Raw genomic sequence first — 26,841 nt, 5'->3', positions numbered from 1 at the left:
TTCCCAGATTTGCAAGTCTGTATCATGCACTGCACTTAATTCATTTATGGCGTGGATAAATTGTTGGTATACGTGGTTTTCTAATTCACTCAACTTCTACCTTCGGGTTTCACCTCGTTCCACGACTTCCAGATACGTCAGTGACCGAACAGACTTCATAATTTTGAAAAAAAGGGGGGGGGGGGGCACGAGGGAGATTTGAACACAGGTGACCAACTTTGTAGTCCAGCACTGTGACCACATAGCCACGACGCCACGGTTGTACCACTTCGCTCGCTGTTGCACGTCTTCAGCTTGAAACTTTCACTGTTACTATTTTGCTTCTTTTCCCACAGTTCGGTACACCTTCGTGCTATATTTGTGTCCAGTTTTTGACGGGCTATCCACTGGATCATCTTACCACTCACTCTGAGGGGGGTGGGATTGGGAGTTCCCCTTGTCAGAACGGAAGTAGACGTTGATGTGTTTTCGGCTCTGGTCACGATAGGAAATGCGCTGACAACGCGCGATCAATGGCACCGAAGCAGAAGGCGTTCACTGAGCTCTTCAAAAAAAAAAAAAAAAAAAAAAAAAAAAAAAAAAAAAAAAAAAAAAAAAAAAAAAATTAAAAAAAAAAAAAATCGAACGTTTCGTTTTAAATGTTACAATGAGTTACAGTTAATGAACCCTAAAAAAAGTAATCTACTTCTGAGATCTAGTTGTTCCTCTGGAAGGAAATAAGAATATTATTGAAACTACAGTAATATTTTTAAATTTAATTTTGGAGGAGAAATTCTTACATCGACATTTTCTTCACCCCGCTTGATCAGTCACACTATCGTTAACTCGAACTCTCAGTTATTCGAACTTTTTTGAGGTCCCTTGAAATTAGAACTATCGATAGTGAAATGTATAATGTAAACGGAACTTGAAAAGCAATCTGTGATCGCTGAAAGTCAGTGTTACATGTTGCCCACAAAAAATCTTGTATACAAATCGTCTATGCCTTTTTGGTTGTCACAAAACCATTTGATCATCGAGATATAATCCTCAGGCACGAGTGATAGATGTGACGGGTTACAATAGTTTTTATCTTCAGTTGACATTCATAACAGTCACGGTTAAACAGAACCTAAAAGGTTTGCATTTAAAATGTACGGTCTGCTTTAGTTTCTAGGGTACAGACCACCAGATATCTAGAAAATAAAGAAAGAAATAAGATTATACCATCAGATCGTCACAGCCTCATACGACATATATGGGAAATAAATTATCGGAACCATGATGTATGCCTTGATGCAAAAACGGCCTACTGTAAACCGGGTTGGCGCCTCGGAATAGCCCCATTTTTACCTTTCAGTGGTAATATTGTTTTACCATTGAAGATATACTCAATCGTTTGAATCACTAGTAGTCAATATAACCATTAATTTATACCTTTCTGGTGATTCTTTCATTGAGTTGTCATACCTTCGTGGCAGTTCCCTATGAACAGGAAAATTTAATTATTGTTACAGACTTTAATGTCCCAAAAATGAACCTCAGGGCTTCCAGCTATGTTTCGTGCTGCCAATGGAACAGCTTGCCATTTGTTACTGTAAATGCCAAAGCGGTCGAAGCATTATCAAGCTCAGGGACTGCAATTTAATTCGAGGTAGAAAGCCCCTAGCGAGTGGCTTCCGTGCAGGCTGTAGGGACTGGGGTTACCTTTAGCTTGACGCAGCTTTGCTGGGTCAGTGCGGCCCGCTCTGGGTGCGGAGCGCCGGACGTTGTCCCCGTAGCGGTCCTCTGTAGCGGTTGTGTGATAAAGCATAACACCTTCGAACAGAAATAGTTCCATCAAATAGCTGTACAAGCAATCTCCATAAACAGGAAGTGCGGAGTGTCGCGTTCCAGTTTCTATTTCCTGAAACCGTCCTACGAAACCGTTTTATCTAAGCTTCTGCTACGAATATGGCAGAAATTACTCAACTACGTATTATTCCACCAGCAACTCCACTGTGTTTTCTGGAATGTATACGGTAGCAGCGTTATTCTTACCCTCTGCAGTAGCATTGTCGAGTGGAACATGCGAAGGCTGCCTGTATGTCATGTACCAACAGAAGGACTGCAGGAAGGAGGATTTAACGCGTGATCGACGTGCAGGTCGGAAACGGAGAAGTAGCTCAGCTGAGGAAACAAACGAAATAAATAGTCCATGGCTTGTTGAAGGAACCGTACAGTCATTCATTCGTCTGAAGTATACTGACAAAGGTGTCTTTCAACAAGCATTTGATTGAAGATTTACAAAACCACAAACCTTAATAAAAAGATCTCTCAGAGAAGATGACATACCGAATAGCTATATTATTGAAAGTATGTTTTTCAGTGTCGAAGTCACTTTCACCAACCAAATTATTATCATCAATAATACTGAAATTGTTAGGCACATGAATTAAGATATGCATCTGTCACGCTTGGTCATGTCATTAAGCAAATAACTACATCTTGTAATAAATACACTGAAGAGCCAAAGAAACTTGTACACCTATCTAATATTGTGTAGGACCCCCGCGAGCACGAAGTACCGTAACACGACGTCACGACGTGGCATGGACTCGACTAATGTCTGAAGTAGTGCTGGAGGGAACTGACACTATGAACCCTGCAGGGCTGTCCATAAATCCATAAGAGAAAGAGTGGGTGGAGGTCTCTTCTGAACAGCACGTTCCAAGGCATCGCAGACATGATCAGTAATCAAACTGCCTATTGGCTTCTGTCTCGGGTTCTTCGGCCGACGTTCATATAATGATTTTTCTGACGTTTCGCCAGCACGAGTGGCTGGCATTGTCAAAGCTTCACCCTCCATTGCCGGTGGTGAACTGGAGCCGAGCTCTTTTTTTTTTTTTTTTACTTTATTGTTATTTTAAAACCTGTACAATTCAGGTAGGCTGGCAGCGGCACACTACGCCGCTCTTCAGCCATAGCGTTTTACAAGAGTATAAAACATGGTGAATGACAATGAACAAAGTGACGGGCAAAAGAGAGAGGTCACAGAGACATAAAAAAACACGGAGTCGTTCACATGTGACGATAACAACACTGAAAACACGTTGGCACGGCGCACAAAACACTGGTGAGTCCGACGGCACAAGTGAACATAGGAGTGGGAAGCCGAGCTCGTGGGCGCAGACTATATGTACCTGGCGTGCCAACGTCTGAGGGCTTCTCTGCGGTCATTTCCGGTGCGGTTTTCCTCTTGCTACCTGCGACGGTCGTTCGCTGCAGCACGGGAAGCCAGGATCCGTTTACCTTAAGGCTTTCCTCTTTCTTGTTCAAACTGTTCGCGTGTTTTTGTATTTCTACACGCGAACAGTTTGAACAAGAAAGAGGAAAGCCTTAAGGTAAACGGATCCTGGCTTCCCGTACTGCAGCGAACGACCGTCGCAGGTAGCAAGAGGAGAACCGCACCGGAAATGACCGCAGAGAAGCCCTCGGACGTTGGCGCGCCAGGTACATATAGTCTGCGCCCGCGAGCTCGGCTCCAGTTCACCACCGGCAGTGGAGGGTGAAGCTTTGACAATGCCAGCCATTCGTGCTGGCGAAACGTCAGAAAAATCATAATATGAACGTCGGCCGAAGAACCCGAGACAGAAGCCAATAGGCAGTTTGTCAACAAGTGGCCACGAAAGCCTTAACAATTTTGTATGATCAGTAATGTTCATGTCTGGGGAGTTTGGTAGTCAGCAGAAGTGTTTAAACTGAAAAAAGTGTTCCTAGAGCCAGTCTGTAAAAATTCTGATCGTACGCAGTGTTGCACTGTCCTGCTGGAATTGCTCAAGACCGTCGGAATGCACAATAGATATGAATGGATCCAAGTGATCAGACAGGATGCTTACGTAAGTATCACCTGTCAGAGTCGTATCTACACGTATCAGGTGGTCCCATATCACTCCAACTTCGCACGCCCTACACCATTACAGAGCCTCCACAAGCTCGAACAGTCCCCTGCTGACATGCATGGTCCATGGATTCTTGAGGTTGTCTCCATAGCCGTACACGGCCATCTGCTCGATACAATTTGAAACGAGACTCGCCCGAACAGGCAACATTTTTCCAGTCGTCAACAGTCCAATGTCAGTGTCGATGGGCCCAGGCGAGGTGTAAAACTTTGTGTCGAGTAGTCATCAAGGTTACACGATTGGCTCTTCAGTTCCAAAAGCCCATGAACGGTTCGCACGCTGACAGTTGTTGATGGCCCAGGATTGAAATCTGCAGAAATTGGCAGAAGGGTTGCACATCTGTCACGCTGAACGCTTCTCTTCAATCGTAGTTGGTCCCGTTCTTGCAGTATCTTTCTCCGGCCTCAGCGATGTCGCAGATTTGATGTTTATCTGATTCCTAATATTCACGGTACAATCGTGAAATGATCGTACGGGAAAATCATCAATACCTCGGAGATGCTGTGTCCCATCGCTCGTGCGCCGACTATAACATCACGTTGAAACTCACTTAAATCTTGATAACCTGCAATTGTAGCAGCAGTAACCGATCTAACAAATGCGCAGACACTTGATGTTTTACAGAGGCGTTGCCGGCCACAGCGCCGTATTCTGCCCGTTTACGTATCTCTGTATTTGAATACGCGTGCCTATACCAATTTGTTTGGCGCTTCAGTGTGTATAAACATTAAAAAATCGTAGTTTTTCTAATGAAGGGAAGTGTGGTGGTAAAAATTGTAGAGGCAGCCCAAGAGATGATTAAGGTAAGCAAATTCAATTATATGTCTCTTGCATTAATTATTCTTAAATGAAGAGGCTTGTACAGGATAGACTAGCATAGAGAACTGCGCCAAACCAGTCTTCGGACTGAAGACCACAACAACAACAACAAGCGGAGAAAATCGGTCGCGCAATCTGTTGACCTACAGCGCTCGGTATCACACTGCGAATACCCAGCGCATGTGCTCTTTCTATGAATTTCAGTCGCCAGCGTACTGAAAATACAAAGACATGTGTTGGGTGCAAAAGTGAACAACACCTCGATTTCGTCCTCGTTTACTTCGAATTAGTATCACTTCTAATGCTATTGACTGATAGTGTATAAACCTAGTCTATAGTTTATATTAAATAACTGTGAATGCACAAGAAAAGTTTCTTCAAAATCCGTTTAGTAGAATGTAAGTTATTTATGCACAAGTGATATGGCGTAGAGAAAACACACATACAGGACTCTTTTTTTTTTTTTTTTTTTTTTGAAGAAGTGTTAATTCACTGTATTGACCTCACTACCACGAGAGAAAGTGGAGTGTTTTTCTCAAGCTGTTGAAATGGCAACATGAGTGCGGGGGATAGCGCGTGGTGCATATTCACTACTTTACGTAACAAGAGTCTGTGCATTACGTATTTTCCTCGAGCTGTCGCCTCCCTTGCAGACACAAAAAACGACGCAAAAATACTGCGTGTCCCAGATACTGACTCCCTTATTTCATTTTTCACTTTTCCTTTACCTGTTTGCGAGCTAGCATCTCCCATTGTTTTCGATGTCACCGTCAAGAAACCGGTCTCGACTTCCTTTTCTGTTTGCCAACTGTTAAATGTTACCTTATTTGGGACAACGCCACTTTAGGAACTACCAAGAGTTGCGACATATTACACGCTCCTCATGCCTTCACCGACGCTCAGCTGAAAACTAAATGTTAATTCTTTGTAATGCATCAGCAGTCGATTATATGCTAAACAACCTGTGTCTGCAAATAAAAGCTACGTGTCTTAGAGTCGGCGGTCCGTTTCATTGTTTAAGGCTGACTGTGATGCAACGAGTGTGTGCGTGTGCGCGCGCGCTAGGAATCGAACGCGGACTGGGACAGAAGAATAACGACGTAGCAGGAGCCTAAATAGTCAGGACTATCTCCCTGGCGCGCTGTCACTGAGCTACCTCGTCTAGTGGCAACAGCTCGAAAATTTTTAGAAAATAAAGGCAGGTGCTTTACCGAAGACAAAGTGTGCCAGTGGTGAGTACGCGGCGCTACGCGCTGTCACGGACCACCGGCCACTGGAGTCCGGGTCTTAAAGTTACGCTGCTGCTACATGCTTTGCGTCCCAGTCGCTTCAAGTTGCCTTTCCGTCTCCCTGTGTGTTTGAGTGCCACAGAGAGCACTCACGTAACTGGCCTTAATAGACTTCGATGAGTGTACGCAATTCACTGGCCGTATTTATTACTGGTTTCTAGAGAATTGCGACAAATCGCAAGAGAAATATCGAGCTTTAGAAAGGATGAGGTAGATGAAGGAAGCTTATTGGACCCATAGATAGCACCTCTGAGTTGCTATGTTGTGCTTTAAGGCTGCCGCATGAGAATGTTTTCCATTGTTGAATGTATCCTACGCTGAAGCGCCAAAGAAACTGATATAGGCATGTGTATTCGAATACAGTGATATGTAAACAGGCAGAATATGGCGCTGCGGCCGGCAAAACCTATTTGAGATAATAAGTGTCTGGCGCAGTTGCGAGATCGGTTACTGCTGCTACAATTGCAGGTTATCAAGATTTTAGTGAGTTTGAACGTGCTGTTATAGTCGGCGCACGAGCGATGGGACACAGCATCTCCGAGGTAACGATGACCATTTCACGAGTGTACCGTGAATATCAGGAATCCGGCAAAACATCAAATCTCTGACATCGCTGCGGCCGGAAAAAGATCCTGCAAGAACGGGACCAACGACGACTGAAGAGAATCGTTCAACGTGACAGAGGTGCAGCAGCCCTTCCGCAAATTGCAGCAGATTTCAGTGCTGGGCCATCAACAAGTGTCAGCGCGCGAACCATTCAACGAAACATAATCGAAATGGGCTTTCGGAGCCGAAGGCCCAGTTGTGTACCCTTGATCACTAAATGACACAAAGCTTTACACCTCGCCTGGGCCCGTTATCACCGACATTGGACTGTTGATGTCTGGAAACATGTTGCCTGGTCGGACGAGTCTCGTTTCAAATTGTATCGAGCGGATGGACGTGTACGGGTATGGAGACAATCTCATGAATTCATGGACCCCGGGGCCGGCAATGTGGCCGAGCGGTTCTAGGTGCTTCAGTCCGGAACTGCTGCTACGGTCGCAGGTTCGAATCCTGCCTCAGGCATGGATGTGTGTGATGTCCTTAGGTTAGTTAGGTTTAAGTAGTTGCAAGTCTAGGGGACTTATGACCTCAGATGTTGTCGCATAGTGCATAGAAGCATCTGAACCATCTGAACCATGGGCCCTGCATGTCAGCAGGGGACTGTTCAAGTTGGTGGACCCTCTGTAATGGTATGGGGCTTGTGCAGTTGGAGTGATATGGGACCCGTGATATGTCTAGATACGACTCTGACAGGTGACACGTACGTAAACATCCTGTCTGATCATCTGCATCCATTCATGTCCATTGTGCATTCCGACGGACTTGGTCAATTCCAACAGGACAATGCGACACCCTACACATCCAGAATTGCTACAGAGTGGCTCCAGGAACACTATTCTGAGTTTAAACACTTCAGCTGGCCACCAAACTCCCCAGACATGAACATTATTGAGCATACGTGGGCTGCCTTGCAACGTGCTGTTCAGAAGAGATCTCCACCCCCGCGTACGCTTACGGATTTATGGACAGCCCTGCAGGATTCATAGTGTCAGACATTAGTAGAGCCCACGCCACATCGTGTTGTGGCACTTGTGCGTGCTCGCTGGGGCCCTACACAATATTAGGTAGGTGTACCCGTTTCTTTGGCTCCTCAGTATAAATCACACTTTCCCCACGAAACATGTAAAAAATCGAATCAGAAATTAACTAAAACGTCCGTCCGCTTAAATATGGCGGGGTCATACCGCAGTATTTCAGGGTATGTTCGTGTGGACTAACTTCCTACCACTAATACATCATTTGTCACGCACTGATGCTATGAACTACACGAAACAGAGGATTTTTGATGTGCTTGAAAACTGGATCGTTATCGCAGCAGTGAGTGCCTGAATGGCTACACGCGTCCGCAACCATATATGCGTTCCTCTGCCACATTCACTCCTGATGATCCGTCGTCGCGGAGAACGTCTCAGTTGCTGCCGAGACACAGTGCACTGCAGCAAGCGAACGGTGAGCGCTTCTATTCAGCTGTGAGACACTTTCCTATTTGAGGAAAGTGACGATTGCGGTCTCTTCTGCAAGCGTGAGAATGAGCGGGACATTTCGTCATATTTTCGCTGCTTCAGTTGGGGAATCACGTTTGAAATTCCGAAATTAAGGCGGATAAGCTAAACACTCATTTAGAATAACGAAACGTGTACTGCTCTGGCCTGCAACGTAGGGAGACGAAACAGACCTGGACTAAATTCGGGAAACGGACTGACGACTGTTGTATGGGGCTCCGATACATTTTTTATTTGTCTAAAACTGAAGTGGTCAATTTCAGCCGTATCGCAGCGTATGTAACATGACTCCTCTGAATATCAGCATCATACCTAATATTCTGGATTGTATACATAATCGCGTTTCTGAGAAAGTTCTTGCGACATCGACGAAATCGTGGCGTCTGCTGAGGGGCTTGACGATGCAGTTTCCGATACGATCACATTTGAATGCATGATCAGACCACAGCTGTGAGTAGGAAATGTATGTTACGAATAAAGGAAAGTTTGTGACCTCTGTTTTTCCGGTGTATCAGATAGCCTGGGTGTCGTTATAAGGCTGCTTCCTTCACTCTTTTAGTTGAAAGTTCCTAGTGTAAACCTCAGAAAACCACAACAACTTAAAATACGCAGATCATAGATTACGCGATCTGAAAAACAAAAAGTTCAAATGGGATTTTTGGCTGGGAAAGTCAGACAGGTCGTTTAGCTACCTAATCGGGAAGTGTTATTTTCCTCCGTACACAAATGAGCCCTTTCCACGCTGTAGCTGGGAATTACGTCTTAAGTGTAGCTGTTGAGCGTGGCTGACTCTGTGCGTGTATAGTGTGGCTTCATGTTTGAGTTGGATGATGATGATGCGAGAATGGATACGGTGAAATCCGGTGGCAGCACCTAGCCTATTCCCCTCCTATAGCACCGCCCATCCGATGGACGGATCATATTAACAGTATCATATGCCCTCTCTTCATGAGACACTGCAGAGAGCTGTGGAAATTAATCCTGGACATTGACGAATTGATGAAAAGTTTGGTGATCAGGAACTTGACACCACCACCTTTCCTCTCCTGCAAATACTGGCCGTAGACGTCCTGCTAGCACCAGGCTATTTCGAAGTCGACCGCCATCGTCTACACATGTGTTAGGGGACTCTACTACGGATGTGGGTTTACAGATGGTATATATTATAGTCCTATCCCTTCACGAAAGGGATGAGGTGGCGTGTGGAAGGTCATCCAGCTACAAAAACACTTGCCAGACATCCGAAAAGCAGAGATACACCAAGGGCGAAATATGTAAACGGCATATTGCCAGGAAAAGAAAATTTTCAAATTCCTGTTACTTATGCTATACGTGCAAACTGCTTCGTGTATCTGAGAAGTCTCATATTTGTATATGACAGAAATCATTCCTTAGAATTATAACGAAAGGGAAAATAGAGGGTTCTACATAACTTATGTCTTTGTAGTCTCTAGAAGTGAACACAATCGTACACCCGTTGGTCATGATCAGACAGCACCAGTATCCGCCCTGATTCTGACGACTACCATAGTACAGCTACGCCAGTTCAGCATATGGATACCAAGTTACCTGCAACACTTGCGGGCGTTTACACGTTGTTAAGTTTTATTATGTGTAAACCTCAGAAATCCACAACAACTTAAAACACGCAGATCATAGATTACGCGATCTGAAAAACAGAAAGGTTCAAATGGCATTTTTGGCTGGGAAACTCAGACAGGTTGTTTAGCCACCTAATCGGGAAAAAATAATAATAGTTTTACAGTTTCTGAGCAATGGATTGCTCCTCGCGTAATCGGCTGCTGATCCTATTATTACTGCCAGTTGTTTGCATCACAAGACTGATTCTCCCATGAAAGGGAGAGAAGTTATTAAATTACCATGAAATGAATACCCTTAGCTGCATAGAGGCGTTGATATAAGTCAACAGGTGCTGTAGAAAATGTGTGCCTCGACCGGGACTCGAACCCGGGATCTCCTGCTTACATGGCAGACGTTCTATCCAGCTGACCCACCAAGGACACAGAGGATAGTGCGACTGCAGGAACGTATCTCTGGTACGCCTTTGTAGTCTACGAATAAATGTATAGTGTGAGATAGCGGGAGATTTTCATTGTACTTTCCACAGCTGGAACGTGTCAAAGAGAACTTCTACACTCACTTTGTGCGAGATGTTATTACTCTAATTTTATTTGCATTGATCCTATAACAGCGTTATGTAGAGGTCTTTCTTTGAAAATAGATTCCACGAAGTTTTGGCCAGATTTTCGGAGGGTAGTAGACATATTGCCTTAAGTGCATTTCAGATTTTGCAGAATTTCTGTTGCACACGCTTGTCATTAAAACAAGCTTGTAACTATTTAGCCCTGCTCTCCTCTGCGCACTTTCAGATGGTTCAAATGGCTCTGAGAACTATGGGACTTAACACCTGAGGTCATCAGTCCCCTAGAACTTAGAACTACTTAAACCCAACTAACCTAAGGACATCACACTCATCCATGTCCGAGGCAGGATTCGATCTTGTGACCGTAGCAGTCGCGCGGTTCCGGACTGAAGCGCCTAGAACCGCTCGGCCACCGCTGCCGGCTGCGCACTTTCAAGTCCCCTGTTAGTCCACTAGGGGTCCCAAACACCTGAACAAAATACCAGTACATTACGTACAAATAATGTGTAAACAGTCTCTTTCGAGGAAAAAATAATAGTAGTTTTACAGTTTCTGAGCAATGGATTGCTCTTCGCGTAATCGGCTGCTGATCCTATTATTACTGCCAGTTGTTTGCATCACAAGACTGATTCTCCCGTGAAAGGGAGAGAAGTTATTAAATTACCATGAAATGAATACCCTTAGCTGCATAGAGGCGTTGATATAAGTCAACAGGTGCAGTTGAAAATGTGTGCCTCGACCGGCACTCGAACCCAGGATCTCCTGCTTACATGGCAGACGTTCTATTCAGCTGAGCCACCAAGGACACAGAAGATAGTGCGACTGCAGGAACGTATCTCTGGTACGCCTCCTGTGAGACCCACATTCGCAACTTGTCGTCCCGCACTATATTCATAGTGCCCCTGCCCATCATACTCATTACTGGCGGCTTTACCGCCGATTCCCGTAAGAGTTCGGGCACTGTTTGTGCATCCGCACAGACCGGGTGATCAAAAAGACAGTATAAATTTTAAAACTGAATAAACCACAGAATAATGTAGATAGAGAGGTAAAAATTGACACAAATGCTTGGAATGACATGGGTTTTATGCAAGATGGCGCTCCACCCCATATTGCTAGACGCGTGAAAGATCTCTTGCGCGCGTCGTTTGGTGATGATCGTGTGCTCAGCAGCCACTTTCGTCATGCTTGGCCTCCCAGGTCCCCAGACCTCAGTCCGTGCGATTATTCCTCGACTACAGCTATTGTTGAGAAATGATGATGGACGTATTGAGCATTTCCTGTATAGAACATCATCTTTGCTTTGTCTTACTTTGTTATGCTAATTATTGCTATTCTGATCAGATGAAGCGCCATCTTTCGGACATTTTTTGAACATTTGTATTTTTTTGGTTCTAATAAAACCTAAGTCATTCCAAGCATATGTGTCAATTTGTGCCTCTCTATCTACATTATTCCGTGATTCATTCAGTTTTCAAATTTATACTGACGTTTTGATTACCCGGTATATGTAGAAGGTTATTAAGTTTCTAAATTTCCTGGAGTGTATTCTTTTTACATTTCTATACATTAAGAGCTAGTTGGACAGCTTCATACAAAGCTGATATTTTGTCATTACTCACCGTCTGTTACTACAAGGTTTGTCGGACAATACCTGTTCGTAGATTTACGGAAGATCTGATAGTATCGACTAACTGATTAATATGTAACACGTACAGTAGTAAACCATTCACATATTCTTGGGGTTCACCTGAAATTATTTCTGTGTATGAGGATGCATCCGCGATTCAGGTTAACGTCCAGTGTTATGCCTGTAAAGAAGTCCTCAATGCCGGCCGGGGTGGCCGAGCGGATCTAGGCTACAGTCTGGAACCGTGCGACCACTACGGTCGCAGGTTCGAATCCTGCCTCGGGCATGGATGTGTGTGATTTCCTTAGGTTAGTTAGGTTTAATAAGTTCTAAGTTCTAGGGGACTGATGACCTTAGATGTGAAGTCCCATAGTGCTCAGATCCAAGTCCTCAATACGCTATCAAACATGACAACATAGCAAACCTGACAACATTCCCCGTACGCACGTACTTCCTTAATAACCCAAGAAGTACCTCCAAGTTTAAGATCAATTCCGTATATTGCCACGTGATTAGTGTGTGCTATCCATGAACTTGCGTCTTCATACGTACTGTGCAAGCTGCTGGACAATGTATCGTGGAGAGCACGCTGTTGCAGTAGTAGCCCCTTCTTGCTTTATGTGTAAATTGTAGGGGATCGCTGGTGTCAGCTGCAGCGGGACATTAGACGGAATCAGCGGCGGCGAGCGAAAATGTGTATCGGACCGGGATTCGAACCCGGGATCCCTTGCTTACTAGGCAAGTGCGGTAACCCACTGCGTATCGCAACGGCACGGTCTATCCCGGCACGCCTCACGGCCGATCTGAGGTCATCAGTCCCCTAGACTTACAACTACTTAAACCTAACTAACCTAAGGACATCACACACATCCATGCCTGAGGCAAGATTCGAACCTGTGACCGTAGTGGTCGCGCGGCTCCAGACTGAAGCTCCTAGAACCGCTCGGCCATATCCGCAGTCAGTGTCCATTATATTGCCGTTAGGTACTCAGAGATTTCCACAGGAGGTCGGACGTATGTTTGCATCCTCACTAAAGAAGGTGGATCCACTGCACAGCTAGGCTTATCAGTTATACGATTGCGTGGTGTCTGTTCTTTCGGACATATCCATGCTTTATTTCACTCCCGAATGAAGTGAAAGGAAAATATCTACCTATATCGCTCCGTGCGCTCCGCAATCCAAATATCTTATTATCATGATTTCTATGAGTGATATACGATACAGACACTACAATTGTTGTAAAGTCTAACTCGAATAACGGTTTTCTAAACACACCCAGAAGAATATCGCGAGAACGAAGTCGCTCTCTTTCCAAAGATTGTCATTATTTAAAAAGAAAGATGTGTCAATTTCAACTGAGTGTGCTTCAACTTACTTCCGTCTGTATATTCGTGCACGAAATAGCAAAAACGTTCCGTTGTGGCGTGACGAACGTTGCTTCAATTTACGTCGCACCAAGTAGTGGAAAGAGTAAAATGTAGGTTAAATTTATTCTGCCCGGGAAATGCGAAGCCAGGGCATGACAGTAACGTTAATAGTTGTCCAGTGGGGTCGAGGTTCAGATAACAGTACAAAACTGAGTGAATATGACTGTGTGTTGTCTCAGATACTAATTACAACGTTTAATAAATGCCGTTCAACCTAAATTGATTGTTCGAGTGATCTTCGAGACATTCAGATCACGCCAATTTGTGTATGAGTAAATACTAAGGCACCTCCACTCCCTACTGCAGGGCCGAAAACATCGCACTGTGTATCAGTTCTAGGCCTATGGTATTTACTTAAGAGTAGAAAAACGTACGTGTGAAAAGAAGATGTGTTTGTGCATGAGTACGATACTGACCGAGGTCGACATATCCCTTGACGCCGCCCAGGTTCCGCACCCTGAACAGGCCGGATTTCTTGAAGGCGCAGCTCACGTTAAATCCGAAGTCCGACTGGAACACGCAGGTCCCGTGGGCAGGTCTCCAAAAGTCGCTCCAAGCTGCCACACACACAAGCACCAAGCCAATCAGTAGCCGCAAGCGAGTACTGGAAAGAGTTTCGTCACAGTTATGTCAATCGTCGTCAGGAAAGTCTGCCGTCACAGAAGCGAGGGGGCTGGCGGCGCTAACAGGTGAAAGTTTCCGAGCATACCCATTGTTATTAGCGCTGCGGACGTCTGTCGTGAACTTTAAACGGCTTGCGACAGGGCTCTTGCTACTAAGACGCTACCTATGCCCCTTATTAACATCCGGGGTAATGCCAAACCTACTGCTCATACGACATATCACTTTTTAAGTCTGTTGTCATAAAGATGCAAAACGAGTGTTTCATACTATACATGAAAGACTGAAATAATCTTAGATCTACAGGGTGGTCAGAAACAGGCTGAAAAGCTCTGCTGGTGTTGAGGGTAGCCTGTGCTGAGAAATAATTCCTAAGAAAAAAATTCTACACGTCGCGCCGTTACCGAGTCGATTAGCATTGAAGTTAGCCAATCAGGCCGTTGTGCGCGCAAATTCAAGTAATCTGCCAGTTAACAATTAACGTCAGTTGTTCTTATGTCGTAGATGATAGCGCACGAGACTGCTCAGCTTTCGGCTCAGGATCGGTCCTTATTACCGTCCCGGGTCCAATTTTTATACGCTGTATTGTTCTGTTTTAGGAAACCAAACGACAAACAAGTTTGACGACACTGTCTCTGGCGGGCCGCTCGAATTTGCTCGCGCAACGGCCTGATTGGCTAACTTGAATTGCTAATTAACGCGAAAACGGCGCAATGAATCGAATTTTATGCTTAACAATTACGTTTCTGTACAACCTACCCTGCAACACCACTACAAGCTATTTAGACTGTTTCTGATCACCCAATGTATTGCTCACACTTGAAAGATCAATTCGGTATTGCAAATGATAAATTTGGAACAATCTCAATGAATTCTCATGAATCCCTATGAAGATATTTCAGAAACTACTGGAATAAAATTATATACAGGGTGTCCCATTGATCTTGACCACACTAAATAACTTGGTTCAAATGGCTCTGAGCACTATGGGACTTAACATCTATGGTCATCAGTCTCCTCACTAAATAACTATAAGTTCAGATGCAAGTTACAAAATGTTTCAAGCAAATGTTCTTTAGCTATCAGGGGCACGTCAATCAGCACGATTGCCTTCGTTTTAGCCTTGTTTTTTACAAAGATATGAACAGGAGTATGACTTTTTTAAATGGCAACCTGTATTTTTTATTTGGTAATTCAATACCAATTCTAATGACCTATTCAAAACTGTATCACAGTGTCCCATTCACTGAAACACAACGTTATTAGTTACGCAACATAACACTGAATTTGAGCCCGGGATCACAAACTCGTTCGCTTGCTGAAGTTGTCAGAAAACAAATGAAAACCAAGTAAAATCATAACACAAAATTGACTTTGACTCTCCTGTACCACTGCCCAGGAGTAGAACATCCAAAGGTGCGCAAAATGGTGAACCTGGACACCGATACACTGGTGCACTCGTTGAATGAAAGAATTGTTTACCGCTTCCAGTGTTGCCTGGTGAAGAGAATGACAAGCAAGCACGATACGTTCCTGCATGTTCTCTGGAGTTGTTGGAATATCGCGATAGACAACGTCATTAATGCATCCCCAAAGAAAAAAGTCCAGATGATTTAAATCAGGAGAAATAGCGGGCCAAGTAACTGTTCCTCCTCGACCAATCCATCTGGCAGGATACCTTCGGATCAGAACATGACGTGCACGCAAGGCATAGTGTGCTGGACATCCATCGTGTTGATAACACATAAGCATTCTGGTTTTTAGTGGCACTTCATGCAGAAGAGGAGGAAGAATTCGTCTGAGGAAGTTGGCCGTGTAGACTACCACTGATGAAATAAGGGCTAATAATTGTAGTACCAAGCATCCCACACCAGACGTTAACTCTCCATTGACGCTGATGTTCCACCTGTCTAAGCCATCGTGGATTGTCGCTGGACCAATAATGCATGATCCTTGTATTTACCTGTCCTTTGTTTGAGAAGCAACATTCATCGGTAAATAGAACATTGGAGAAGAAGTTCGGATCGGCGAGAATTTGCTGCTGTGCCCACTGACAGAACTGTACACGATTCTGGAAATAATTCCAATGCAATTCTTGATATAGGTGTACATCGTAAGGATGGAACCGGTGACTTGTAAGAATACGATGTACAGTGGTTTTAGGAATGCCACTGTCGTGTTCAAGCTGTCGTGTGCTCACATGTGGATTCATAGCAACGGGAGCGAGAACAGTAACTTCTGCAGCTTCGTCTTTGCGAGTGCTACGACGATTGCGTTGTCGTAGGTTGAAACTTCCAGTTTCCTGAAGCGTCGCAAAAAGACGAGAAAACATCCGTCGGGAAGGTGGGTTCTCGTTAGGATATAGCTCTCGGTATTGTTCTGCTGCTGCGTGGCATTTCGCCTACCTTCAACAACAACAACAACAACAATAAAAGACACATTCTATCGATGCAGTTTGTAGGAAGGACAGCCTTTATTGTATGCCTACTCTACATAACAATATTTAAAAGGACTAAACTACTGTATTAAATGTACCCATACATAAGAAAACAGTATTACATTTACTGTTCTGCTAACTTACATTCCCCATAGATGAGTAGCATTTCTACCTTCTCTTCGTTGGTGTACATTCTACTCACACAACTCTTCAACTGACGATGGTTGACGGAATGAAGGATGTGCATTCTACTTATGTTCACATTTGTCCTCTGTCAACGTCAGCAAGTGGATGTGTTCCGTTACCCCGAGTATCTGCACTAAGCGCTGGGAGCGTCAACGTCAATGTTGCGTTATGTAATTAATGACGTTGTGTTTCAGTGAATGGTACATAGTGATACATTTTTGAATAGTTCTTTAGGAGAGGAAATGAATTACCGAATAAAAAATACGGGGTGCCTTTTAAAAAAGTCATACCGCTGTTCATACCTTTGTAAAAAAACAAAGCTATACAGGGTGGTCCATTGATAGTGACCGGGCCAAATATCTCACGAAGTAAGCATCAAACGAAAAACCTACAAAGAACGAAACTCGTCTAGGTTGAAGGGGGAAACCAGATGGCGCTATGGTTGGCCCGCTAGATGGCGCTGCCATAGGTCAAACGGATATCAACTGCGTTTTTTAAAATAAGAACCTCCATTTTTTATTACATATTCGTGTAGCACGTAAAGAAATATGAATATTTTAGCTGGACCACTTTTGTCGCTTTGTGATAGATGGCGCTGTAATAGTCACAAACGTATAAGTACGTGGGATCACCTAACATTCCGCCAGTACGGACGGTATTTGCTTCGTGATACATTACCCGTGTTAAAATGGACCGTTTACCAATTGTGGAAAAGGTCGATATCGTGTTGATGTATGGCTATTGTGATCAAAATGGCCAACGGGCGTGTGCTATGTATGCTGCTCGTATCCTGGACGACATCATCCAAGTGTCCGGACCGTTCGCCGGATAGTTACGTTATTTAAGGAAACAGCAAGTGTTCAGCCACATGTGAAAGGTCAACCACGACCTGCAACAAATGATGATGCATAAGTAGGTGTTTTAGCTGCTGTTGCGGCTAATCCGCACATCAGTAGCAGACAAATTGAGCGAGAATCGGGAATCTCAAAAACGTCGGTGTTCAGAATGCTACATCAACATCGATTGCACCCGTACCATATTTCTATGCACCAGGAATTGCATGGCGACGACTTTGAACGTCGTGTACAGTTCTGCCACTGGGCACAAGAGAAATTACGGGACGATGACAGATTTTTTGCACGCGTTCTATTTAGCGATGAAGTGTCATTCACAAACAGCGGTAACGTAAACCGGCATAATATGCACTATTGGACAATGGAAAATCCACGATGGCTGCGACAAGTGGAACATCAGCGACCTTTGCGGCTTAATGTATGGTGCGGCATTATGGGAGGAAGGATAATTAGCCCCCATTTTATCGATGGCAATCTAAATGGTGCAGTGTATGCAGATTTCCTAAGTAATGCTCTACTGATGTTTCTACAAGATGTTTCACTGCATGGAAAATGGCGATGTACTTCCTACATGATGGATGTCCGGCACATAGCTCGCGTGCGGTTGAACCGGTATTGAATAGCATATTTCATGACAAGTGGATTGGCTGGCTCTGAGCACTATGGGACTTAACATCTATGGTCATCAGTCCCCTAGAACTTAGAACTACTTAAACCTAACTAACCTAAGGACATCACACAACACCCAGTCATCACGAGGCAGAGAAAATCCCTGACCTCGCCGGGAATCGAACCCGGGAACCCGGCCGCGGGAAGCGAGAACGCTACCGCACGACCACGAGCTGCGGACACAGGTGGATTGGTCGTCGAAGCACCATACCATGGCCTGCACGTTCACCGGATCTGACGTCCCCGGATTTCCTTCTGTGGGGAAAGTTGAAGGATATTTGCTATCGTGATCCACCGAAAACGCCTGAAAACATGCGTCAGCGCATTGTCAATGCATGTGCGAACATTACGGAAGGTGAACTACTCGTTGTTGAAAGGAATGTCGTTACACGCATTGCCAAATGCATTGAGGTTGACGGACATCATTTTGAGCATTTATTGCATTAATGTGGTATTTACAGGTAATCACGCTGTAACAGCATGCGTTCTCAGTAATGTGGTATTTACAGGTAATCACGCTGTAACAGCATGCGTTCTCAGAAATGATAAGTTCACAGAGGTACATGTATCCCATTGGAACAACCGATATAAAATGTTCAAACGTACCTCCGTTCTGTATTTTAATTTAAAAAACATACCTGTTATCAACTGTTCGTCTAAAATTGTGAGCCATGTGTTTGTGACTATTACAGCGCCATCTATCACAAAGCGAAAAAAGTGGTCCAACTAAAACATTCATATTTCTGTACGTACTACACGAATATGTAATAAAAATGAGGGTTCCTATTTTAAAAAGCGCAGTTGATATCCGTTTGACCTATGGCAGCGCCATCTAGCGGGCCAACCATAGCGTCATCTGGTTTCCCCCTTCAAGCTAGACAAGTTTCGTTGTTTGTAGTTGTTTCGTTTGACGCTTATTTGCTGAGATATTTCGCCCGGTCACGATCAATGGACCACCCTGTAGATCCACAAGTAGTTATTAAGGGAATAATGTAAACTGTTAGATTCCGAATATTTACGTCATTTTATCAAGCAGAATATGGAGGGATAAGAGTGGATGGCAAAGTGACACGAAGAAATCGTCATCAGAGAAAGCTGACCCCACAGTGGATTTGGTATCTGGTATTCATCTAACACCGAAATTATTTAGAATACGATGTTAAATAATCGTCATATAGCTATTTAGGTGCCGTATCCCTTGATTTCGGCTCTGCGTGCTAGTATAGCTTAACACGCAGCGCAGAATCTTGCGAAACAGGAAGTAACTAGATGGGGTTAGAATCCGTGAGGTTGGTTTCCGACCGTGGGCTGTAGTTTTTCGGAGGTTTCCCACAGTCGTTTAGGAAAGTGCTAGGCTTTGTCCCCAAATTCAGCTTCAGAGAATATGATGTACAAAGAGTTAAAATACAACAGAGAGAACAAAGTTTGCACGAATCACACACAGATAGCGCACACGACTTCCTTCCCTTAGGTTAACTTGACGGTTGTGTCGTTAGGAAAGGCCTACGGCCACAAATTTAAACAATAAAATAAAATTTGCCAAATCCTGAAAAAGTGGACGGCGTGCTGAAAGGGATGAACGCTAGGGGAAAAAAAGACTACATCGCTATACGTTCAGGGACAAACCATTACGGTTTTTACATTGCATGATTAGTGCAAACGTCGTATAACAAAAAGAAGAAGAAAACTCGATCATGTGTAACACAGGAACACTATGGCCTTCGTTATTAGTAAACCGAACGGTGCAAATTCTAAATTGCAAACGTTTGTAGCTTGTATCAGGACAATCTTAAAAAAACTGAATGGGCGGCTCACGAGTATTATACATATATACTCAATTCTAAAGGGGGATAGCAAACACACTGGCAACGATCTTTTTAAAATAACTGCAGTGGAAATCACAAAAATAGTTAAAGGGAACCACAAAAACTTAATTTATTTGCATCAGGATAACAGTATCAGCCACCGCATACATATATTCACTATTTTGAAGGCTGTACGTATCGACAAATTATACTGTGGTTATAGTTTACCTACTTATTTTCATGCCAAAATCTAATTGCAGTCAGCAACTCTACATCCATGCCGTTGTACAAGCAATACCATTACGAAACAGTAAAAAAGAAGAAAGGAAGGAATATTAGGTTTAACGTTCCGTCGACATCTGTGTCATTAGAGACGGAGCACAACCTCTGATTGTGTGAAGAATGAGGAAGGCAATTAGCCGTGCCCTTTCAAAGGAACCATCCTGGCATTTGCCTCGAGCGATTTAGAGAATCACGGAAAACCTAAATTTGGATGGCCGGACCCGGATTTCAACCATCATCCTCCCGAATGTGCGTCCAATGTGCTAACATCTGCGCCACCTCACTCGGTTACAGTGAATATACTAAGTAGGTTCTCCCATAATTTTCAGATTCTTTTTGAGCGAAGTTGTTACTACAAATGCTGAACCTGTTTATAACTGAAACGATTTTCATTTTCCATTTGAAGAAACGACTGACATTATTCATTAGTCTTTCGTATTATATTACAAGTCCTTTAGTCCACTGCAAATGTTTTACTTACTAATAATGTCGATGCTTTTCATTAGTCTTAAACACAGTGGCTGATCAAAAATATGGAAACAACACAGACGCAACACATTAACAGGCCTAATACGGTGTAGGACAACCTTTGGCGTTCCAAACAGCTTCCAGTCTTCTCGCAATGGATAAATACGGGTTCTGCATGGTTTTCAAGGGAATCTTCTACCATTCTTCCTGCAGAATATTGGCTGGAAGTTCAGATATCGATGAGGAAAGTGGATAGGGACCACGCACCCTTCTTTCCAAAGTAGACCACAAAGGCTCAATACGATTGAGATCTGGTCACTGTGCTGGCCAGGGGAGATGCGACAGTTCATTCTGGTGCCCACAGAACAAGTCCTGAACGATACCAGCCGTGTGTACAACGCCTTGTCGTCCTGAACACAGCATCACCATTGTACCGCGGGATGGACCTGATAAGCTAAATGGTCACATAATCCTTGGCAGTAATGGAGCTTTGAAGAGTAGCCATGGTTCCCCTGGAATACAACGATATGGCTGCCCAAATAATCACCGAACATCTGCCATTTTTCACTCTTGGGACTTAATCTCTTGCAGAAGTTGTAAACAGTTTGAAACAAGACTCATCCGATCAAATGACTCTCTTCCATTGCTCCACGGTTCAGGTTTTATGGCTTGTGCACCACGTTTCCTTTTTACGGGCATTTTCATCACTAATGAGTGGTTTGCCTATTTCCAAGCTTATGGACCTGCCTTCGTGATGTTTTGGTGCCGATAGGGTTCGTGACTACGATATTCAGTTCTGCAGTGACTTTTGCAACTGTCGTCCTCTTATTCTTCGTCATAATCCTCTTCAATGACCATAGGACACTATCACTCAGTACACACTTTCGTCCTTGTCCGATTTAGCGTACGATGTTTTCATGCTTCCCCCGTGTGCGGTATAAATCTTCGATACTGTTCTTGTGGAAACACCAAACACCTCGGCTCCTTTCGTTACGGAAGCACCCACCATACGAGCATTTTACAACTTTCAAAGTCACTTAGTTCCGACATACTGCTCAGAACACTACTCTGACCACGAGGACGCGCGCAACCAACTGAGAACATTGCACAGCTACCGTTCGTGGCCAAATACAGCAGTGAAATCTTCAGGCTTGGCTAGCGTCCTCATGTATGTTCGAGCATCCATTTCTAGTGCTAGTTCCATATTCTTGTCCCATCCCCTAGATATACTGAAAAACTGAGGTGAACCCTGTCCAGACTGAACTCGCGGGCACGATTAAGCTCCACTGATTTGACTCACGGTCCAGTCAGTACCTGGTTTTTGGTTTATTTTCCATGACTGTTTAGCGAAATATCTTGCTTGTCTTTTATCTCCAATTCTGAGACATCGACAGCTGTCACGCTCCATTGCGTTAGCGTAACGTTGTGAAGACTAGGGGCGCACACGGGCAAGAAATTAAAATTTTAAAACTCGACTACATAAATCCACATTGCTTATGAATCGTCGAAAAGCGAAAACAGCGCCGAAGAAGGGAATCTTGGCTAGAACTGCGACAGCATTTAGAGGATTGAATCTGTCACTAGCACAAATGGATTTCCGACAAACAAATGTTTACCATTAAACTTTACTTCTTTCAAACAACACCACGGTGTCAATGGTTCAAATGGCTCTGAGCACTATGGGACTTAACATCTATGGTCATCAGTCCCCTAGAACTTAGAACTACTTAAACCTAACTAACCTAAGGACATCACACAACACCCAGTCATCACGAGGCAGAGAAAATCCCTGACACCGCCGGGAATCGAACGCGGGAACCCGGGCGTGGGAAGCGAGAACTCTACCGCACGACCACGAGTTGCGGACACCCCGGTGTCACATTCGTACCCAGTGAGGTAGTGCGGCGGTTAAGGCAGTGATCTCTCGTTTGGCGGCAGCAGTGTTCAAGGTCATCTAAGTGCAGATTTTACACGGTTTCCCTAAGTCGGTTAAGGCGAATGCCGCGAAACGTCCTACGAAAAACATGTAAGGGACACAGCCAATTTGCTTCCCCGTGTACTCCGATCCCAGTTTGCACGTTCTTCCACAACACGACTATTAAACCCTAATCTTACTTTTTGTCCCTTTTGGCGTCAGTGTGTAACAACAACGACGCTGTACTATTGTACATATAAGTAAATTTTTTTCTGATTTTTCGATAAACTAGTGTAATTGATGTTCTGATTTCATTTGTTTTTTGTTTCATGCCATTGTGTTAAGAAAACTGTAAACAATTTTCAATGTGAATATTAATGTTTATGTCAAATGTCAAGCAATATTGTAATGGAATTGAAATGGAACAAATGTTGAAACTATTGTAAGATGTTGAAAATTGTAACTGTGCGTCTGGTCCATACGTAGGCAATGTGTTAGGATATGTAGAATGCAAAAGCTCGGGTGAATACCCTGTCTGTAAGGGAGCGGTAAAAGGTGGATGGCAGGCGAGCGCGGGAAAATGCGCACGGCACTGTACGGCACAACGGGCTCAGCAGTAGTAGTTGGGAGTTTGGCATTGGTCTGAGCAACACCTTCTCGAGCGAGGAGGCTCTCCTGGAAAACGTAGTTTCACTGAGCCTCGGGTATGCTGTTCCAACACCCACACAGCGTGGCAAAATTCCATAGGCACTAAATGGAAAAGTACTGTGACGCTAAGAAGAATTAAAGTGCCGATACGTCAAGAGCCATAGCTGTGGTTGTATGTGTTCTCTGTGCCTTGCCATCTCGCCGCCTGCCAACCGCCGCATCGATACAAGCAGGTTGAAACTTTTAGTACTGTATTCGTATACAATACTGTTCAATAATAACATAAATTTTACCAGAACTTTCCCATCATTTAATTATCCTCACAACTAACCTAGACAGGGTCCTTTCCAAATGTTGTGCAATCCGAGTGTCCCGAAATGAAAAATTAAATTTTGTGTTAATAATAATTACTTGCAGACCTAGTTATGTTAGAATGGTGTTTAAAGAACTGTTTTGTTAATGAACCAGTAAATGAATAACGAAGGTCTAACGAAGTTGAAAGGTAACTTTAATATTGATATAGTAATGAAGTTTAATTATTTCGAGACAGATATAAAGGTATTTAAATGAGAAGTAAATAAGATAAAAAGAGTAGTAACTCATATACTGGAAATCTTGAACGCACGATAATTTCAGTAATCAATTTTTTAATATAGTGATCATAACAGTTTCAGGTTCCCCCCCCCCCCCCCCCACCCCCCTTTATTCATTTGAATTCTGAAGTGTTCCACATTGGTTTGACCAGCAAAAGTTAAAGTCAATACATAAGTCAAAATTTATCAGTGTTTTATCTTTATCAAAATTGACATCTTGTGTGTGGCTCGAAAGTGCTATTTCTAGGGTAACCTATGCCCGATTTTAATCAGATCAATAGACAGTACGAAGCTTTGTAGTATACATTACAGTGTAGTGTTATGTATTCATGATTTTCCATTTCAGTACAGAACGTGAAACTATCAGTTCAATAGATTTTCTGGTTGTAAAATTTTACTATATTATGCAGTGTTACTACGTGTTGTTTTGCATGAATATACATCAACTTGTACAGGGAAGAAACTCAGTTAATGCCTAATTAGGCTGGCGACCGTATTATTATCAAATTGGTAGCATCTTCAGTGTTACTTTTGGTACATACTGACGTGTAATTGCATTTTGAACTTACTTGACGGATCATTGTTATTACAAAGTGGGTGTAAGTCTGATTTGCCACCACTCAGGTACACGCGGTCAATATCTATACGAAAATCCTGTCTCGTAAAGTGAACCCCGCTCACTTACCATAGTACAGGCTTTAATGAGTATTGTGTACCCCACGCGCACGTTACAAGTGTAGTGGCGATTAAAATTTCCCCTGCCGCCAGGACTCGAACCCGATATCCGTGTCGAGTACCACCACAACAGCCTTAGAAGACTCTGTTGCGAGGTGGCTAATATGTAGGACAGGGAAGCTGATTTCCTTAGAATCTCTCGATAAGATAAGCTTTCGAAAAAGTGGAAGTAATACTTCACGTAATGCACATTATCATTCTCAGAGGATCAGCCTTTGCATATCAATGTACCTCTCACGTCGACCACGTAGACTAATCAGGAACTGCACGAGTATTATACGAATTGTTTCCGTTTATTCAGTTACTGTGATTCGAAGAGATCCAAATGAAAAGTGGAACAGTCATGGAGGGACCGTGCCAGTGTTTTATACGACACTTCTTTCGGTCGGAATCTATAGCTCCCTATCGTCTTCCCAACGTTCCACAATCGAGAACTTCCCCCTATACACCTTGAGTCATTTTAGAACCCACAAACCAAGGTACATTAACGATGCCCTAACTTAAGTGATTTCTGATAAGGTTATGAAAGTCATGTACATGTACATAATATTTCTTTTATAACCATCAGGCTTTCCCACTTTATGTCTAACAGCACAATCAGTGGTGAAATTTTTTAGAAAGGATCAATTTCATAATTGTGCATTAACAAAGCAGTTCACAGACATGTACATCGTTACTTCATTGTTTATTCTTGCTGTTCTTTTATGTTTTCATGTCTGTCCCTGATTTCACATCAAGAGTGGTAGGTCCGTGAACGATCGTTTCATCTGTCACCATTTTTCTGATGCGCCACAATTACAGCTCCTAAGTGTATGTATAGAGTTTCATGAGGTATTATGAATTAATGGAGTGTCGAGTGTCTTTTATTTTTTAGTGAATATATATGTGTACCTTTTCTATCTGCTTGTTTGTTTCTTGTAACTATTTCTGTGGTTGTATTTGACGTAATTTCTTATAAATTGTCTGTTTGTTCATGTGAGATTATTTTGTAAGAGTGAGGCTAAAGGTGTAGATGTAATTCGTTTTTATGCGTCAGCCGTCTTCTAGGTCTTTTGGTATGATATATGTTCTACATCTACATCTACATCCATACTCCGCAAGCCACCTGACGGTGGAGAATCTCCAATGTCTGTCTAGTCTCAAAGCACTTGCTTCTGCAGAATGAGATTTTCATTCTGCAGCGGAGTGTGCTCTGATATGAAACTTCCTGGCAGATTAAAACTGTGTGCCGGACTGACACTCGAGCTCGGGACCTTTGCTTCTGTTTAGCTGTGGCTTTGTGTAAGTGGAGGTTTCCTTGACAGGTAATCAGTTCAGGATGTTTGCATATTCTGAGACTTATATTTTTAAATTTGATATTTTGTTATTCTCTTCCCGAAAGTGATCGGCGAAGTGGATTGGTTAGTTTCGTATTTCCATGTTCTCCTTCTCATATTTTCGTTCTGCCTTTTCCAAACTGTTTGATAATTAAGCTATTTCTGTGTTAATATGTTGGGCTCTGTATCTTGGGTAACGCGTCTTTTTAATGTTTTGTCTAATTAAATACCTTTGAGCCGTCAGTTTTCAACCTTACTTTATTTGGCAACCAGTTTCAGAGTTTTACTACGCCATCTTCAGGCCTCCGACGTGTAGGAAGAAACTACCTCGGTTGTGATCAAAACAGGGGCCAACAATAATAGTATTAGTAGATTTTTGCTACAGTGATCTCTTCAACCATCACCTGCCGACTGTTCGATGGCATAGTAAAACGCTGAAACTGGTTGCCAAATAAAATAAGGCTGAAAATTGACAGCTGAAAGGTATTTAATTTGACATCCTGTATCGAGCAGCCGAGTCCCGCAACCATCTCTAAAAGATTGACATACAGGCGTTTTAATGTTTTGTTTTTCTTGTATGGTGTAGAGAAGCCTTATTTTCTGAAGACGTTTCCATCCCTGCGTGTCAGTTTAAGTTCATCTGAAACTGTGTTTCTTCTTTTTTATGACTTGTTTATCTTTCTTCTTGTCATGTTTTTGCATCAGTAGTTTGTGTTTCTGACTGTGTTTGTTGCTGGTTAGCTTTATTAATTCAAGCAGCAATTAAAGATTTCAAGGGGAGTTTCGTCTACTGTAGCTTATTACAAATCATCAGCAGTCGCCATTCCAGGTAGTTAGCGATCATTTTCAACAGACTATCAACAGATATAATGAGTTCCACGAGAGACTACTTCTCTAAACAACAGCACCGTCTCTGATCAGTTGCAGACGTTGGACCGGGTACTTGTAATTAAA

General features: G+C 43.3%; 1 protein-coding gene across 1 annotated transcript in view; it reads right to left on the bottom strand.

Moving 5' to 3' along the window:
- The window catches only part of LOC124555829 (mucin-19-like), a 336,145-nt gene that overhangs the window by 247,829 nt on the left and 61,475 nt on the right, over window positions 1-26,841 (bottom strand). Inside the window, exons 2-3 of the mRNA XM_047129895.1 lie at window positions 13,775-13,915; window positions 1,687-1,797 (exon numbers count right to left, since the gene is read on the bottom strand). Of these exons, the coding sequence (XP_046985851.1) occupies window positions 1,687-1,797; window positions 13,775-13,915 (252 nt within the window). The remainder of the gene's footprint in view (window positions 1-1,686; window positions 1,798-13,774; window positions 13,916-26,841) is intronic.

Source organism: Schistocerca americana, chromosome X (genome assembly GCF_021461395.2).
Source record: "Schistocerca americana isolate TAMUIC-IGC-003095 chromosome X, iqSchAmer2.1, whole genome shotgun sequence".
NCBI lineage: Eukaryota > Metazoa > Arthropoda > Insecta > Orthoptera > Acrididae > Schistocerca > Schistocerca americana.
The sequence above is the reverse complement of the archived record's forward strand: the minus strand, read 5'-3'. Positions and strand labels throughout refer to the sequence as shown.